This window comes from Prunus avium, chromosome 1 (assembly GCF_965620075.1).
Source record: "Prunus avium chromosome 1, drPruAviu1.hap1.1, whole genome shotgun sequence".
In the NCBI taxonomy this organism is placed as follows: Eukaryota; Viridiplantae; Streptophyta; class Magnoliopsida; order Rosales; family Rosaceae; genus Prunus; species Prunus avium.
In genome coordinates this window covers 3,605,837-3,624,038 of record NC_142284.1, presented here as the reverse complement: position 1 = coordinate 3,624,038, position 18,202 = coordinate 3,605,837, and the positions used below count along the sequence as shown (strand labels likewise).

At 38.7% G+C, this 18,202-nt stretch overlaps 4 protein-coding genes across 4 annotated transcripts; 1 reads left to right on the top strand and 3 right to left on the bottom strand.

The window, feature by feature from the left end:
* Positions 1-154: 154 nt before the first annotated feature.
* LOC110756361 (nuclear transport factor 2) lies at positions 155-5,781 on the bottom strand. Its single transcript, XM_021957776.2, has 10 exons — positions 5,590-5,781; positions 5,319-5,425; positions 5,092-5,226; positions 2,945-3,251; positions 2,195-2,457; positions 1,888-2,077; positions 1,595-1,719; positions 1,422-1,487; positions 1,162-1,243; positions 155-562 (listed from the first exon to the last, which is right to left on the bottom strand). Exons 2-10 carry the CDS (start codon positions 5,355-5,357, stop codon positions 345-347), a joined length of 1,425 nt encoding a protein of 474 aa, XP_021813468.2. The 5' UTR covers positions 5,358-5,425; positions 5,590-5,781; the 3' UTR covers positions 155-344.
* A 1,607-nt stretch (positions 5,782-7,388) lies between these two features.
* Positions 7,389-9,954, bottom strand: LOC110756362 (28 kDa ribonucleoprotein, chloroplastic). The gene is made up of 4 exons (XM_021957777.2): positions 9,211-9,954; positions 8,370-8,471; positions 7,875-8,147; positions 7,389-7,693 (listed from the first exon to the last, which is right to left on the bottom strand). Exons 1-4 carry the CDS (start codon positions 9,721-9,723, stop codon positions 7,640-7,642), a joined length of 942 nt encoding a protein of 313 aa, XP_021813469.1. The 5' UTR covers positions 9,724-9,954; the 3' UTR covers positions 7,389-7,639.
* Positions 9,955-10,812: 858 nt separating this feature from the next.
* Positions 10,813-14,022, top strand: LOC110756364 (uncharacterized). The gene has a single exon (XM_021957781.2). It carries the CDS (start codon positions 11,126-11,128, stop codon positions 13,154-13,156), a length of 2,031 nt encoding a protein of 676 aa, XP_021813473.1. The 5' UTR covers positions 10,813-11,125; the 3' UTR covers positions 13,157-14,022.
* On the bottom strand, positions 13,798-14,865 carry LOC110748475 (uncharacterized). Its single transcript, XM_021948451.2, has one exon. The coding sequence runs from the start codon at positions 14,651-14,653 to the stop codon at positions 14,054-14,056; it is 600 nt and encodes a 199-aa protein (XP_021804143.1). The 5' UTR covers positions 14,654-14,865; the 3' UTR covers positions 13,798-14,053.
* Positions 14,866-18,202: the final 3,337 nt, after the last annotated feature.

Below are 18,202 nucleotides of genomic sequence, written 5' to 3'. Positions count from 1 at the left end.
TCCCTGGAAGTAAAGAAAATAAAGCAGATAACCATCTTCATTTCACATTTAAATTGTTTGCTCCACAAATTGGAAGATGGTGAAAGCGAAAGTCTAACAGATTAGAAAGGTTAGGAGAGACCATGCAAAGATTTCGCAAAGAACAACTGAGGTCAAAATTGCAAACCCATCACCTCTTGAATTAAGAATTCCAGGATCAAGCAACCCCTTCTTATAAAATTATGATTCGCATGCCCAACATATCTAAGCTAAACTGCCTCTACGAAATACCAGTATGTAGTTTATGCAACCAATAAAGGTTATCTGCTGACCCAAAAATTTCCTTTCCTCATTGTAAAATAATCCTAATTAGTGAACTCTGATGAATTTTGACCGCCTCTTGATGATTGATAACCCGGGTTTGCTCTTTCTTGTCGGGGACTTGGGCGATAGTAGCCATTTCCCCTTGGTCGGCTGTAGTCCTGGTCACCTCCGTCATAGCCACCTCCCCTCCCAAAACCCCGAGAGACAAAACGACCCCTCGGTGCCTCTGCTTGGTAGCTGCCCCTTCCTCTACCCCTTCCTGTTCACAACAATTCATCAAAAGAAAATTACAACAAGAGCATATCTTTATGTAAAGCCTGGAACATAGAGAGAAGCATAGCAAGATTTGGCTTCCATAACAATTCAATCAGAAACAAAGCTCCAATATGTCTAATGCCAGTTGCAGTTACAATCTATCATACTAAGCAGTCATATTGACGAGGGTTTCTTTCATTAGATAACTAGCACAAGAAAGTGGATGAAACTAAGAATGTTGATAGTGGCCACATACTAAATATAGCAGCATAGATTGTAGGATGAAACAGTTATGAAGTAATTCTAAAATTGCTACGCAAAATAATCACAATATCACATGCAAGAACTATTGGAATACGGGAGTAGACAATTATCACGACACTAGTACGACAAAACAATAACAGATCCAACCGCTGTCGCCAAATATAGCTAGGGGCGGCTTGATCTTCCAACCAATCACAGTGAGCACACGTAGGAGGCCATTATGTTACCACTATGTAAATGGCCAGGCATTGTTAAATGTTGTAATTTTTTCACTAGAGAATTTATGACACTTATTTTACAAGTTAATAAGATCACAGAATATTACTAAAGGAAACATACTTCCCACTCGAGATGGGATGTTGCTGTTTGGTCTCCGCTCTTCAATGTACACTTGTCGTCCAGCAATCTCAACACTACCAGCCTATAGAAAATAGGACAAGAAAAAATCAATAAAAGATTCAGTAGGCAGATTTGTAGGAGGAAAGGAACTCAGAATTTGCCTCCATCTCCAATTTAAATTCAATTGGTATTGTAAGGGAAGTAATTAGAATTCAAATTTTGCAAACAGCACTCAAGCATTGATGTTTTCAAGAGTGGACCTTGACGGCATTCTGAACACCAGTAATATCTTCAAATTCAACAAACGCATAGCAAACACCAACATCCTGCACAACAATGAAATATTTTAGCTTAATAATTTCAGACTGATATACAATGACACATCTGGAGTGGGACCTGAGGGAACAAAAGAATAAGAAAGAAGAGCATGAACCTTGCGACTCCTAATGACCACTCCTTCAGGCTGCTTGAGTTTTCCAAAATTCACAAATTCCTCCTCAACTTCAGATGGAGATACAGTAGGCGGCAAGTTTCTTACATAAACAGACTTTATTTCGCCTAAAAGCATTCACCAAAAATAAGAAGATTATTAAATAAAACTGTTGAAGTCCATATCAAACCGCCCATATGTTGATTTAGAGGAAAAAAGTGAACAAAACCGAGTAAAAAAAGAAAAAACTTATGAGCAAAACTTAATGGGTTACAAATGAAAGCCCAAAAGCCCACCTTCATCCTCTAGAGTTGCTGCCTCATCTGCTGTCTCTGCAACAGGCCTTTCATATGTATTTGATGATGAAATGGGCTGCTGAGCAGAGGACTGAGGATGGTGATTCCACTCTGAAGCCGGTAGTGCATTCCTGTTAGCTGAATGCTGGGGAGCTACAGAAGGCGCAGGTTGTCCTTTAGCAACACGTAACTTCCAAAAAGAACCAAGCAGACAAAATTGGTCACATATAATGAGCATAAGATTTTATGTATCCATAAGTACGTGTTTCTGTGAACATAATTAGTTAGTCACAGGTTCAGTGCGTACTATAGAAGCATAGGTCTGCTTTTGGGGCTCTCCAATAGGTTCCTCCACAGATGCAGACAGGTGATCTTGTACAGCATTCACTGTACTATGAAGTGAACCATTTGACTGTTCTACAACACTATCATCCAACAAATTCTCAGTTTCAACAACTTGCTGCAACCGTTGCTCTGCAAAACCATAACTTTCAACTGGACCATTTTCTTTGACAGCAGGAGCCGCGAAGTCTCTTGTCTGAATTTCTCCACCCAGCAAATAGCTAGCCACTGCAAAATCACCAGTTTCATCAATTCAACTACTAAAGAAAAAAACCTTTTTTATACGTTGAAATGAAACTTATCTAACTACCAAATCAAATCAAGTTACTAAGAACTTCACAAAAGGCATTTTTAGCCACAACAATTTAAACCTATTATTAAAATTGACATTGAAGGCATTTTCTTATCAGATTGTAATCATGCATAAACATGGTTTCAAATCAAGTTAACATCACTATTCAACAATTGCACAAAAAGTAGAAACCAATAAACAACAAAATTGCCATTGCTAATTATGGAATTTGTTTTGTCGTCATACATAAAATTCTTTCTTTTCAAGGAATAGATTCTTGTACATAAATGCAAATATATATCCTTTCTACACTTTTCTAGTAAATAATCATATCTTTTATCCACCACTAAAATAACAGACTTGATAATGCCTACTGAAAATGGAATTCTTCAAATCAACGTAAATTATGATGCATTACAATACCTGGCTCAGTGATCGTAGTAGGAGCACTTAGCTTGGCGTCAAGATTGCTCTGGGCTAATATGACCGATGGATGGTGATGCATTAGTTCCTCATCAATGAAGTGAAATATATCATTAAGTACAAAATAACCTTTTTCCTGAGGTGCAAGGAAAAAAGTTTGAACAAATTTCTTCCTTCCAGTGAAATTTTGGGTTTGCAGGGAGCCTGAAACCATCACAAGAACACCTCCATTCCAAGATTCCAAAGAATGGGCTGTGTTGATTTCATATCCAGTATAATTGAGCGACATAACAAGCGCATGGATTTGCTGTTGCATACACACAAAGAAAGGATTAACTTGAGTATTCAACAGACGGGTACACCAAATGGGCTACACCTTATACAGAAAGAACAAGTAGCATACAACAGCATATATAAACTATGCTGACATGTGGCATCAAATTCATTGCTTTCTAACTTAGGCAATGATGACTGAACATTCCAAGCAATAATTGGGTCAATGTGACTGAGTGCTAAGAGTGTGCGAAACGTGACAATGTACATCAGGTTAAAATAAATATATTCATAGTTATAAAACCAAAACCAGTTGTATTAAGAAAAAGGCCATGGGTCATTGCTCCAACAGCAGGTCAATCAATAAAACTGCAAATGTGCAAGACAAGTTAAAATAGTATTTAATATTTTTGTCATTTAGAACAATTCATACTGTTTTTCTTATGAGAAGAAAAAAGAAAAGAAAGCAAATATATATATATTGGCTGGACTCTGATCACAGACGGGTTTCTTGCTGATTGAGTCCTTTGAATGAACCTAAGAGAATCCAGGTTGGAGCAACCCAGATACTGGTTCAACTGACTGGGACAGGCTGTGATTATAACTATATCAATGTGGGAGATTCATGTTTTGTATCGCTTAAATTCAATTCTTATCGATAACTTTCTAGCAGTAATTGTCCATCAATATATGATGGGCATGCACTACAAAAAACAGCAGATTTATAAAAGCATTCCATGGCTTGTTCTTAATGATATTAGTAGTATGTTTCCTACAAAATTGAACATAAAAATTCATGGCCAAAAAGAAAGAATCTGGAACCCAGCAGTATACTATGAACTGCAACAAGGGGGGCTTCAAGGATAGCCAGGTATCTTATATTCGCAATAGCACACATAGAGTTATTAACAAATTAAAACAAATATTTATGGTATACTAGACATGATTCCTAAACAAGTAACAAAATCAGAGAGATGCTATATTATGATCAAATGCAACCAATTATTAATCATCTTGGAACCATTGTTAAAACTGTAAATAACTCCAATTATCCAGTACCATCATATGATTGCTTGTTAGAAGTACCGCTTCCTCATTTTCCTCATTAGGGATAACACCTAATGAGAGTAAGGACCACTTGCCTCAAATGGTTGCATGTACAACAGAGGTCCATGAATTTACAAGTCAGAGGAGAGTGAATTGATCAAATTAATGAAAACAGAAAATTGACAGTGTTTTGTACAAAAATCAGGGATCTAAAAGAGATTATGGCCTTTATATATGGCTGAATGACAAGATGGAATCCATATTCAACCTACTAAGTTCGGATAATGGTTTAAACCAGTTAAACCTGTACCTAATAGCATACTTGACCTTATGTCGGAAAAAGAAAACAAAAATGTGAAGGCTAATGCAGCCAATATCCCTATACCAAATAAGCATACTTCTTTTTTTCAATTTCGCTGATCCACAAATAAGGGGTAACAAAGAAAATAAAAGAAAATGAGGCCTCCAACATGCAATACAATGAGGTAAATATTTCAAGCATGAAAAGAAAATACAAACACTTCTCACAGCTAGATGCACAAAGATCCCTTTTTGCAACCAGTAAAATCAGCTAATATACACTGATAACAAGTGTATATACGCAGAGAAACTAAATAAATTATTCACCGACCCAGTACATATAGGAACCTAAAAAAATAAATAAACAAAAACCCATAAACCCATCAAACAGGTTACTTGAAAGTTGAAATACACAACCATACAGCTTTATTCACCCATATAAACTCATATTTATTTGTCAGAAATAGTTGAAAACGTTTGAAGGAACTTAATCATAAAACTAACGAAGAAAAAAAGACGAATAATACCAGCATTGCAGTGGCGGTCTCTCTGGTGTTGCCGTCAATACGAAGCATAGTGCTGGCGTCAGAGTAGAACTGATGAACAAGGTCTGGCTGTTGCTGAAGCACTTGGTAGTACTGCCCCACAAAGTACGTCCCAACCTAAACCACACAAACACAACGAAGATTTCACTCTCAGCGCTAGAGAGAGAGAGAGAGAGAGAGAGAGAGAGAGAGAGAGAGAGAGAGAGAACCTGAGCAGCAGTGACGGGAATGGCAAAGGGCGTGGCCATATTCGAAACCTCTAAAACCCTAAAACAGCAAAATCAAAAACCCTAGATCTGCAAACGCCCCCTCAAATCTGCACCAAAACCCAAAAGATAAGATTAAGCACAATGCCAAATAAATACAGACATTTACACATGTAGACAAAGAGAGAGAAGGGGGGGATCTGAGAAATGGTGGAGGCTTTAGTCTTAGAGAGAGAAAACGTATATGGAGACAGATAGAGAGAGAGAAGGAGACCTTGAGATAGATTTGGGGGAGAGGATCGGTCTTCTTCACTCAGTGGGTTTAGTTTTTGCTGCTTGCGGCTTTTGTTGGTAGCCGTCACCACAGAAATTGGTGACACTCTACTCCACGCGGCGCACTTTAACATGGAATTGCATCACTAAAGGACCTTTTCCCCTTCGTCACTCCTTGCTAATTTGCGCTTGTGATATTGGGTTGCAATCTTTTTCTTCCCTTTTTTATATGGAAGTTTTCCTTTTTTGAAAAGGAAAATATTCTTTGCAAAGGTGCTACAAAAACTAAAAGTTTGAATTGAATTGGGTGAAATAATATGTGCTTACCAATTGTTCTCATGATTATCTAAAAGCATGGTGAAGATAGGAACCAACATAATTAGTAAGATCATGCAAAAAGGTAAGAGACAATTAGCAAGCAATCTCATAAACATTCGTCCTAACTGCTATTATAACACACATCATGGAAATGTTTGTCTACTAATAGTCTAATATGTTATGGTGACCTATTGTCAATCTAAATCATATAATGCCTTGAATTGTTATTTTATATGACAAGACAGTCTGACACATTATAATATCACATTGTCAATTCAAATCATTAATCAAGTGAATTCTTATTTGAATGAATTAATTATATTGGCAATTTAGCGACATTATATTTCATATATCTAAGTAAGACCATGTGTAAATGCTATGGTCATATACTTGTACGTTACTCTTCTATTGATATATACTATCGTCCTATACTTGTTATGTTGTTAAGCTGCCAATACTCATGTTAATATATTCTATTGCCATAGACACACTCGATAAGGTCATTATCGGACAATCTTCCATGCTATGATGCCACATTGTTAGTCCTAATCATTAATCAGGTGGATTATTAATTTTATGTATCAATCATGTTTGACAGTTTAGTGTGACATGGTATGCCATATAGCAAGTAAGAGAACATTACTCTGAAACATGTATATTCTTTAATCAGATACTTAGGGTTGTTGTGGTTGAAAATTTAGAAGTTTGGGAATTGGTATGAAATTGTATCTTCATGTTTGGTAAGTGCACTCTTAGAAATGCAATTCCTAGTTCATGGTTATAAACTTCCCATGTAAGGGAGAATTTCATACCATTGGCTCTCCTTGGGAATCTTTTTCTTCCCACTTGGGAAAGCATTTAATCCACTTTTTTTGGGAACTAAATTACCCATATTCTAATTTTTAAATAAAATATCAATATTTATTTTTTAAAAATTACATTTAAAAAAATAAAGGGTATTAATTGGAAAACTCAACAACTTTCCATTCCTAATATTGCACAAATCAAACATAAGAATGAGAGAAAGTGACATTTCTTGGTCCTCATTTTATAGTGTTTCCAAATATGGGAATGAACATGTTCCATTCCCATCTCGTTGGATTAGACATGGGAGTTTCATTCACAAAAAGTTAATTCCGCGGACCAAACGAGCTCTTAGTACTAAACTATCAAGAAGTTCATTCCATGGAGTGTTATATTATTGTCAATTCGGATTATTTATAATCTAGGTGGTTGTTTAAATTTGTGATCCAAATAGATAACCTAGCCACGTAACTTGCTAATTAATTGATATATTTAACCGTGGGCAATAGATTCCGTGGAGTTTTAAGGAGGCGCTCCTCCTCCTCATTTTTAAGGAGCCAACCAATACTCTACTTGGACTACCGTGGGCAACCAAAATGATCAAACAGCTATACACTTTTATAAATGATCAAATTTGATAGTTTTTGCAATGCATTTTAACAAATGCCATTGACTTGATGAACACAAAAACTTCTTTGTATTAATTTAGCAGATCGATTAGGCAGCAAAATCACCATTACAATTGCCAAAAACAGTCATATCCACCAGGAATTTCCGGAAGAGTCGTGGGATGAAAAAAGAAAAAAGAAAAAAGAGAGTTACAAAAAGCAACAAGAAATGAAAGGGGAGCTCCAGTCAAGTCACTTGTGTGAGTACCTGAGCTAACATTTCCAATTAACCCTTTTTCCAAATTTACACACTGTTAATGCTTATGAACGTTTCCCTTCAGCCAAGCTTACACGCAGTGCTCTTCCTTCTAGTTCCTGAGAAGCCAAGAAAACAAAACAAGGTATAGTCAGTTGCCTACCCAGTACATAGAAAATGCCGGCCTCAACAAGCCATTCTTTCTTACAAGCAAACTACAATTTGAAACATGTCCACTCATTCTTCCTTTTCTTTTTCTACTGGTGGAATTATTGTAGAGGTGGATGAGACTCATAGTACCGCTCCATCGAGAGATTCTAAGGCAGTGTCCATCTCTGACTTCGTTGAGTAGCATACAAATCCATAGCCACGGGACCTTCCTGTCTCCCCGTCATATAGCACCCTGGCTCCAACCACATTTCCATATTCTTGAAAAGCTTTCGTCAAGCTTTCAGATGTGACTGACCAGGATAAATTCCCTACGAAAAGCTTGAACTCAGTTTCAGGATATAGAGGTACTTTCGGTCTTGGCTTGTCCGCTAAGTTCACCCTCAAGGTTCGCCCCATGAATTCCTGAAATATCAGAATGCTTTTAGCATTAAGATTTGAGTAACGATACATGTACCACATTTGCTGACATCTCTCATAGATATATAATTCACGGCGTTACAAGTGAGATGCATTTTCTATTGCCAAGAAAGTTGTAACGAGTAAATGTGACACAAATAGTTTTATCAATAGGGTTTTAAGTGAAAGGCTCTTATGTAAGCATGAGAGAGAGAGAGAGACTCTTACACGTCCATCAAGATTTTCAATGACAGCATTACAATCTTCAACAGTGCTCATTGTAACGAATGCGAATCCTCTGCTTCTTCCAGTGTCCCTATGATAGAGAACCTTTGATGAAAGGCGTCATCAGTAACAAATAGCAGAATTCAAACTTTCCCCAAAAGAAGGGAAAAACTTTGTCTGGTTACAGTATCTGGTTAATCCATACAACTTTTACAAATATATGTTCCATTTACAGTTCTCAGAGGCACATCATTAAGTGATGAGAAAGTAGTAGATGAACAAAGTTCATTGAGAGGTAAATGTCTAAAGTTAGTGGTTCAGTTTTTAATATCCCCAAAACCTAATCACCACCTAAATGTTTAAGTCCTTTTTTAGTTGTCTGCTACATAACTATAAATCAATTGAAAATTATGGAATAGGTTCTTCAATTAGATCATATAATTGCTGACATTAAATGTGAGAGGATGAAGGGAAGTAGAAGCTAGGACTAGGATTTGGGAAAAGCACTTTCCCCATTTTGATGACATGTCACATAAAAAGCTTAAACTCTAAGGGCAGTGTTGTCTCGTTAAATATTTACATGTTATGTTGTTAGATTATCAATGTGGAGAATTCACTTAAATAATCTAAATTGACAATATGGTATTAGCTAGGGTGCATCTTTAGTTCAAAATCCTATTTTACAGTAACCCGATCTAATAAATTGTGACTAATTCATATTCTAATAGAGAATGATGAACCCGTCAATCTAACAGCTAAAAGTGTTTGATCAGACAATAAATTAATAACAATACCACATCACCTACTAAACAAACTAATTAATCACAAGGAAATTAATCCTCACCTCAATCAACTCTGGACTTCCATAGTCCTGAATTATCCCAGCAAGCTGTGCACTGTCAACGCTATAAGGAAGGTTCCCAAAGTAAAGCTTTGTGTTCACAGCAACAGCCTCCTCACCCTCATCTCCTCCACCTGAAACTTCAGCTGCCGCTTCTCCTCCCAACTCTTCATCACCTGTGAACACCACCTGCTCCTCTGCTTTCTTTTCTTCCTGCTGCTCCTCCTCAGCCAATGAGGCAACTTGCTCAATCTCATCAGTCACCGCCACCTCTTCTTGAGCCACGGCAGTACTTACCCTCAGCACCCGAAACTTGTTCGAACCGGCATTGATCGAAAGTAGGGGTTCTATGGCACAAGGGTTTGATAGAGATGATGATGAAAGCATCCGGGTAGGGGCCATTTTAAGGTGGAGATGATCAAGTGGGGACATTTGATTGGATGATCGTAGGCATTTGACGGTGTAGATGGAGGGTGAGAAAGATGAGCTCATGGCTGCAGCTGCAGAAGCAGCCATGGTGGCAGAGATGGGGTTGTGGGGTTGTGAGTGAGGCAGAGGAGGTGGTGGTTATGGTAGTTTTTACAGTTAAAAAGGGGTGTGATCGATGATGAGGTACGGGGTAAGAGGAAGAGAGAGTGATGGTGTAGGCTATATCTTGGCTGATGTGGGCAGATTGTGGCCAGTGAGAGTAGAAGAGATATATTGGGGGGATAAGGTATGCCCATGTCAAATCTCCAATCTCCAATCTAGTTCTGCCCAAATAAAAATTCTAAAAGAAGAAAAAAGTTCAATTTGGATCAAACATCGGAGCTCTAATTTACCATTTTATTGGGACCATGGGGGGCAGCTTTTGGTTGATTGGTTTGGTCCATACTCCATAATTTTTTTTTTTTTTTCAAAGAACAAGTATAATTTCATTAATAAATAGGTAAATACAAGAGATGTACAAGAAGAACACACCCGAAATGAAGGTTCTTGCATAAAATAAATCGGAAAAAATAAATCCAGAAAGATAATGAGTAATAACTATTACAAATTCAGGCCCATACTCCATAGTCCATACTTAGAAATGCATTTCCTATTTTCATTTTCTACATGGTTCTTTCTCCTATTTGATATGCATTAGTCACCTAAGAATGATAGGTATAAAATAAATAAATAAATAAATATTTTTGCGCTCCTAATAATTTAAATTCAGAATGTTTGATGTTGGGGGGATAGATTTTATAGATATTTATAAAAATACCCAATCCTAGACATGTATTTATAAAAATACCCAAACACTATTTAAACATAGAAACATACCCAAAATGGGTTTTGGGTATGTGTGTAATGATGGATTTTGGGTATATTTATAAATGGGTTTTGAGTGTGTGTAATGATGAGTTTTGGGTATGTTTATAAAGTGTTTTGGGTGTTGGGTATTTTTATAATTTCAGCCTCCATTTTGGGTATTTTAGTGAAACTCCCTAGATTTTATGGACAATAAGAAACATATGTGTGAAGATGAATATACTCCTGGGTTGATACTTGATATGCCGATGCCGATCACGTATTGATTGGTTCAAAATCAAAATGTTTGGGCCTATGCAGGCTAGTCACATTTTGGGCATAAGATTATACTCCATAGTCCATACTTAGAAAAGTGGCAACATTTACATAGAAGATGAATTATTTATTTATTTATTTATTTATTTTAACGGTCAAGGGCAAAGCCCAAGTTACAACGGGTCAAGTAACCGCTGCATTTTTGCTTATTTTTTTTTTTTTTGGTTACATTGGAGGAAAGAAACCCCACTGGGTTCGATCCTGGGTGCCATGGGGGAAGGGGGAATCCACCACCACTGTGGTGGGAACCCATTGGCATTTTTGCTTATTTCCGATCCCGCTTAGTTCGTCACAGTTAAACTAATGGAGTATGCTCACTCGAAACCTCTCTCTACGACTCACCAGATCACTCTGCACGGCGACCGCAAAACCATTTATACAAAACCAAACTGCAACTCCACACACCAATCTAAAGCCCCTCAACTCCAAAATCTCAGCTTTCATGAGGGATGGCTTTGTGGAAGAAGCCCAGAAGCTGTTCGACAAAATGCCTCGAAGAAACACCGTCACGTGGAATTCCATGATTCGCGGCTACTTTCTAAATGGGCAGTTCCAAGATGCGATTAATTTATTTAGTCGGATGACTGAGCGTGATGTTTTCTCGTATAACACCATGATTACCGGGTTGATGCAATGTGGGGATGTGGATGGTGCAAGGCAAGTCTTTGACAGGATGATTTATAGAGATGTTGTCACTTGGAATTCAATGGTTTCTGGGTATATTCGTAATGGGATGATTGGTGAAGCGGTACAAGTGTTTGATGGGATGCCATTGAAGGATGTGATTTCATGGAACTTGGTGGTTGGGGGCCTTGTGAATTCTGGAGAGTTTGATTTGGCTGAAAAGTATTTTAAGCGAATGACTATTCGAGATTTGGCCTCTTGGACTATAATGATTTCGGGGTTTTCTAGTGCAGGACGTGTTGTTGAAGCCCGAGAACTCTTTGATGGCATGCTTGTAAGAGATGTGCAGGCTTGGAATGCTATGATCCTTGGGTATATAGAAAACGGGTATGTTGCAATTGCCGAGGGCTTGTTCCAGAAAATGCCCGAGCGGGATTTGGAATCTTGGACTCTAATGGTGAATGGGTTGGTCAAGGTTCAAAGAATTAATGATGCCTTGGAGCTTTTCATGGAGATGCCAGAGAAATGTCCAAAAACCTGGAACTCGATTATTTTTAAATTAGTAAGAAATGGGCTCACTAGAGAAGCTCATGCTTTTATTGAGAAAAACCCTTACAAAGATGTTGTATCATGGACAAATATGATTGTTGGGTATTTGGGAATTGGAGAGGTTGGCAGTGCAATTGAACTCTTTGAATCAATGCCAACTCGAGATACAGCTGCATGGAATGCCACAATATTTGGATTAAGTGAAAATGATCTTGGTGAAGAAGGTTTGAAGCTTTTCATTAGAATGAAAGAATCAGGGCCATCCCCAGACAAAAATACGTTTACTAGTGTTTTGACAATCTGTTCAGACTTACCAACCTTACACCTTGGTAGGCAAACTCATGCACTCACAGTAAAAGCGGGATTTGATCACTTCGTAGCAGTGTCCAATGCTATGGTTACCATGTACTCAAGATGTGGGAATATGGATTTTGCTTTATTGGAATTCTCTTGCATGAAAAGTCGTGATGTCATTTCTTGGAATTCTATAATCTGCGGATTTGCTCACCATGGGAATGGTGAAGTAGCTTTGGAGATGTTCGAACAAATGAGATCAACAGATGTTCAACCCAATCACATAACTTTTGTTGGTGTTCTGTCTGCTTGTAGCCATGCGGGGTTGGTGGACCAAGGCAGATACTACTTCCATATGATGAGATGCAAGTATTTCATTGAACCTACAACTGAGCATTATACATGTGTTGTTGATTTGTTGGGGAGATTTGGACTTATAGATGAGGCAATGAGTTTTTTAGATCAAATGAGAGCAGATGGATTTGAAATTCCTGCAAGTGTCTGGGGGGCATTACTTGGAGCCTGTAGAATCCACAAGAATGTTGAGGTGGGTGAGATTGCAGGGGAGAAGGTTTTGGACATAGAGCCCGGTAATTCTGGTATATATTTGATTTTGGCAGAAATGTATTTAAGTATTGGAAGAAAAGAAGATGCGGGCAGGATTTGGACAAGAATGAAAGAGAAAGGAGTCAAGAAGCAACCTGGGTGCAGTTGGATTGAAGTTAACAACATTGGGCATGTATTTCTTTCAGGGGACAAATCCCACCCCAACTTTTGTAGGATCTATTCTGTATTAGAGTTACTGCATACAGAGATTGAGGCTGAAATTGCAAAATCAAATGCTGCATCATTTCAGCATGTAAAAGTTGCATAGGTTAGGGTATTATGGCTGAGATTTTGTTGCTCATGCTTTTATATACTTATTTCTGGGTTGAACAAGCGAAAGAAGATCTCAGTGTAATTTTCTAATCGGATAATGAGGACTAGGGAAAGTTGGATGGTCATCATTGTCCATATAATCATGCGATGAATGTTAAGTATCAGATGCGATTGTCTACGGTCAATTGTGTTCAAGGTTCTGAAAATTTTCCCAAGGCATATAAGGATGTTGAGGCAGATTTTTCAGATAACATTTGCGCACGGACTAGCAGCTGCAAGAAGTTGCCAACCTGCCATCTAAGGACAGTATAAGTACCAAGGAGTGGGAACAATTACCCATAATTCAACAGAGAAGGGGGATTTGCTTCCAGTCCTGTATAACTGCCTAAGAGTTGATTTATTGAACCGTCCATATTTAGAATTGATAATTTTACCACTCCATAAACTTCAAAGGGCATGAACTCTTTGTGCAATGTATTTGTGCTATGCTTAGTAGTAGTGCTTTCACAAGAAGCACAGAAACAAAACAGGTTGTAAACTTACAATTTTAGTAGGAGTAGTGTTTCCATTATAATTTGGTCACTAATATCAGAACAAATGTAAAAGAAAAGAAGGTGCATTAATAGAGAATAAACATATGCAAAATTTTCTTCATTATGTTAGAGACAATTACAAACAAAGCACATCATGTTCTGTTGCATTAAAAAAAGAAGAAAGAAGATCAACCTATATCTGTATAATTCACTAAAGTACAAGCACTGATCTGGAGGCTAGTACAAAAAATGCACAGATTATCTCAGAGCTTGGTCTACAACAAAAAAGCTAACTCTCCCCAAATATATAAACAAGTTTAAGTGGAGATTAACAAGATAAAAGACTGCCGTGGAAATTATTATATCAGCCTCGTTCTCTCTCTGATGATTTGCTCCAAGTTATTTTTCAAAGTCATCAACTCTTCCAAATCATTACAAGCTTCAATGTTGATGTCCGACAAAGCCTTCAATGTGTCTCTGAAAGAGCGAGAAGTAGTGGAGTCAACAGTTGCAATGGGCACGATTTGATCAGCAGTGGAGTCAACCGAAGGAGACCCAATAGCAGTGGACAGAAACTCGTCAATCACAGAGTCGTAGGAAGGTGAGGGAGCCGTGGTGGAAAGGAATTGATCCACCATAGAATCAACGGAAGTTGATCCAGCATTGGTGGTGGGGAGAAATTGGTCATCCACATAGTCAAATGAAGAAGAACCGTCAGTCACAGTGGAAGAGCCATCAATGGTTTCGGAGAGGAATTGGTCGACCACTGAGTCAAAGGAAGGAGAGGCATAAGTGTAACGGCGGCCCGCTGGAGAGATTACAAGAATTGCAACGGATGAGCCGGAGAGATTTGAGAAATCCTTGGCTTTTTTGAAGAGCCCATTCCTTCTCCTTGAGAAAGTCACAAGGCGAGACTGCTTGTTTTCAATCTTCTCTATTGAAATTTTCTTCTTTCCCATCTCGTTCCTCTCAAAAACTACACGGCACAAACTTAGCAAATGGCCTTTGAATCTACGGTGCAAATCATATTGAAGTTTTGAATTTTTCCTTAGGGTTTCATCAGAAGCCCAATTTCTGAAGAAGCCCAACTATTTAGAGATTTAAATGCCGAATTAAGCATTTAAAAAGCCCAACTAGGACTTTAACAAGTGGCCCAGCTAGGACTTTAGCAACTAATACAACTAGACCTGAGAAAGCACTTGGGGTGAAGATCTTTTTATAAAGTAAAAAAATTTGAAGCTTTTGTTTGGAGTCGATGTGGTACTGCTGCAACTTAAAAATAGTTGAGCACACACTGCATAGGCCCATCACTGTGAATAAACTGCATAGACAAATTTCAATGAATAGTACAATAAAAGAAAGTAAATGGTTAATGGCATTTGTCGGTTACCGGTTATCAAATTGAAATTTGCTCAAGATATCACGTGGAGCGCTCGTGGGTGCAAATTTGACATTCAAGTGTTGAGCATAGATTCATAGCTGACTTTCAAATTCTGAGAATAGAGATCCATTTCATCATTGACTTCCTCTCTGCTGGGAAGGGAAGCTTCATCGTAATGATGGAACGCAGAGATGAGAGCAACACACTTCAGTTAGCAGTGTTGTCCCAAATTGCCATTTCAGCGTGCCAAATATAAGTGTCATTTGCATTCTAGGTTGGTGTTCGAGTTCTAGGGCGTCGTCTCTGGCTTAAAAGTGTTATCTCTGATCTTTTCCTTTCCTGAAGAGAGTTCTCATCCTTGGACTTTCTGGTTTGGTAGAAATTTTAGTAATATGGCATGGGACACGTTGTGTATGTTTGTTCTTAACCAAGTTATAATTCGTCAGAGCTGATGGTCTTTCTGCCTTGATCCTCTATTTATTTCCAATCACCATATCATTTTAACACACAAAATGACCAAACACAAAGGTAAGAAAATAGATTGTACAAGGTGCTGATCATATTTTCTGTTGGAAATTGGCTCAAATGTAGAAGAATTTTGGAGTTGCCCATGTGAGTCAAAGTTAGTTGCCCATGTGAGTAAATGTTGGCTTACTATGAGGTCAAAAAGGGTGGATTGTTTGGTAGCCATCCATTGGTAAGTTTGGTAGCCAACAAATGAATAGTTGAAGCTTGCATTCACACTCTTGCATCTTTGGCTATAAATTGGAAGCAATTGGTTCCATTTGAAGCATCCCACCAAGTGTTGAGTAGAAGAGGAAAATAGCAAAGAAGGCATCTTGCCAAAGAGAGAAACATTTCTCTCCAGTTGTTCTTTGCTTTGTATTATTGTTTTCTCTTCAATTGTTGTGAGAGTGAGACTTGGGTGTATTTGGGGCTTTGGGTTTTCTTGAGTGATAAACACTTTGTATACTCTCTTTGATTATAGTGAATTACTCCGTCGTCTCCAAACTGGATGTAGGCATTGCCGAACCAGTATAAATCTTGGTGTTCTTGTTGGTGTTGTTTTTGTGTTCCATTTATCTCCTGTCAGTTGTTGTTTATTTTTCACTCACAATTGGTTGACGCTTCTGCACAACATTTTCAACTAGATAAACAAATGCTGCCGAAACTTCCATGCAACCTAGGATTAGGAACATGCTGCTGTTTCAAGTACTACGTATCGGACTCGAAACGTTTATCAGTTTATGGTAATTTCTCCAATCTATCAGAAAGAAACATCTTAAATATTTGGGGATTAGCCAAATATGACTACATCACCCCATTACTTTGAGGCGATCATTGGATATCAGACAATAGCTAATTATTAAGCGTCTGCCATGTGTTGTAAAATTGGCTCACATTTAGTATGCATGCGAAGGAGTGAGCGACCGGTCGCTAGGTTTGGGCGACCGGCCGTTTAGAAGCAGAGTCGAAGTCTGAAAAATTCGCAGGAAGCGACCGGTCGCAAGGTATCAGCGACCGGTCTCTATGTATCCAAATGGTCGTAGCGACCGGTCGCAAGGTATCAGCGACCGGTCGCCCCTGTGCTGTGCTGATGTTTTCTTACGTGTTTTCAACTGTGTTTTCGGTGGCTATCGCTTTCCAACTAATTGCAGGTGCTTAATGGGTCACTTCTGAGTTAAAAGAAGGTGGACTACCTGCTGTATAGTTGGGAGAGCACTCATTGCCAATTGGTTGTCTTGGTTTGGAGAATCCATTCTCCATTTTCTGGTTTTGTTGGAAGGTGGCTGAAGTGGGATTTGTTTACTTGCATGATCTGATCTTTAGTCTAAGTGGGAGACTAAAGGAAGGAACGTGGAAGACAAGATGGTGCCTTATCTTGTGTCCATTGGTCTGTGTAAGAAATGGGATGTAAAGCAAGACATTATAAGTTGTGAAAGCAAGTTGAAGTTAGGTGTGGTTAATCTCAAAGGTGGTCAAGTAGCTGGGTGCTATTGTGTTCAAAGGAGGTTAACTCACCAAGGGAGAACGTGAGGGAGAGCAATCAGTTCAAGTTAGGAGCTGAGTTGGGGTCTTGAGAGTCTAGACACCAAGGAGGGAAACACCAAGGGTTGTGAGAGTGTTCACAAGTGCATCAAAGTGTTGAGCAAGGGGTGTGAGAGAAAAGAGAGCTTGGGGAGAGAATAGAGTTCTAAAGGGGTTTTTCTGTGTAAAACCAAAGTTGTAACTTATTCTTTCATGAAGTGAATTTCTCAAGGGGATCACCAAGAGGATGTAGGCAATTGCTGAACCTCTATAAATTCTTGTGTCACTTTGTGCTTGGTTGTTGTCTCAAGTGTGTGTGTGTGGTTCATCCATCATTGTGTGTGTCACAAAGTCCATCAACAACAAGATCATTAGGGGAGTGAGTGAAAGTGTTTGTCCATTTTTTTTTCACAACAAGTGGTATCAGAGCTGTGTTGGAGCAGCAATTGCTAGTGTGTTGAAGATGGCAAGTGACAAGGAAGCTGAAGGTGGAAGTAGCTCTATGCATCAGAGGCTACCACAATCTGTCAACATGAAGGTGGAGTTGAAGCCTTTCACAGGGAAGGAGAACTTCACACTTTGGCAAAGGAGGATGAAGTCAGCCCTTACACAACAAAATCTCAGTGTTGTCTTGGAAGGCAAAGAGAAGAAGCCGGTTACCATGACAGATGCGGAGTGGGGTGTGCTAGATGAGTTGGCTAGAGGAGCCATCGAGAACTTCATCTCCGATGAGGTGCTCATCAACGTGATGAAGGACACAGCGAAGCAAACATGGGAGAAGCTCGAAGAGATGTTTGCAGGGAAGTCGCTGTCCAACAAGCTCTTCCTCAAGGAGGAACTCCTAAATCTTCGGATGGCGGAGGAAGGTAATCTAATGGAGCATTTGAGCAGCTTCAATAGATGTGTTGCTGACTTGCAAAGAATGGATGTGTTGTATAATACGGAGGATAAGGCACTCATGTTTCTAACATCCTTGCCTCCGTCTTATAAGCACTTCCGAACTACACTTATGTTCGGGAAGAGTACTTTGAATTTTGAGGAGGTGGTGCAAGATGTGATGACGCATCACAGGATGTCTCAACGTTCGGAGGAGAACTCT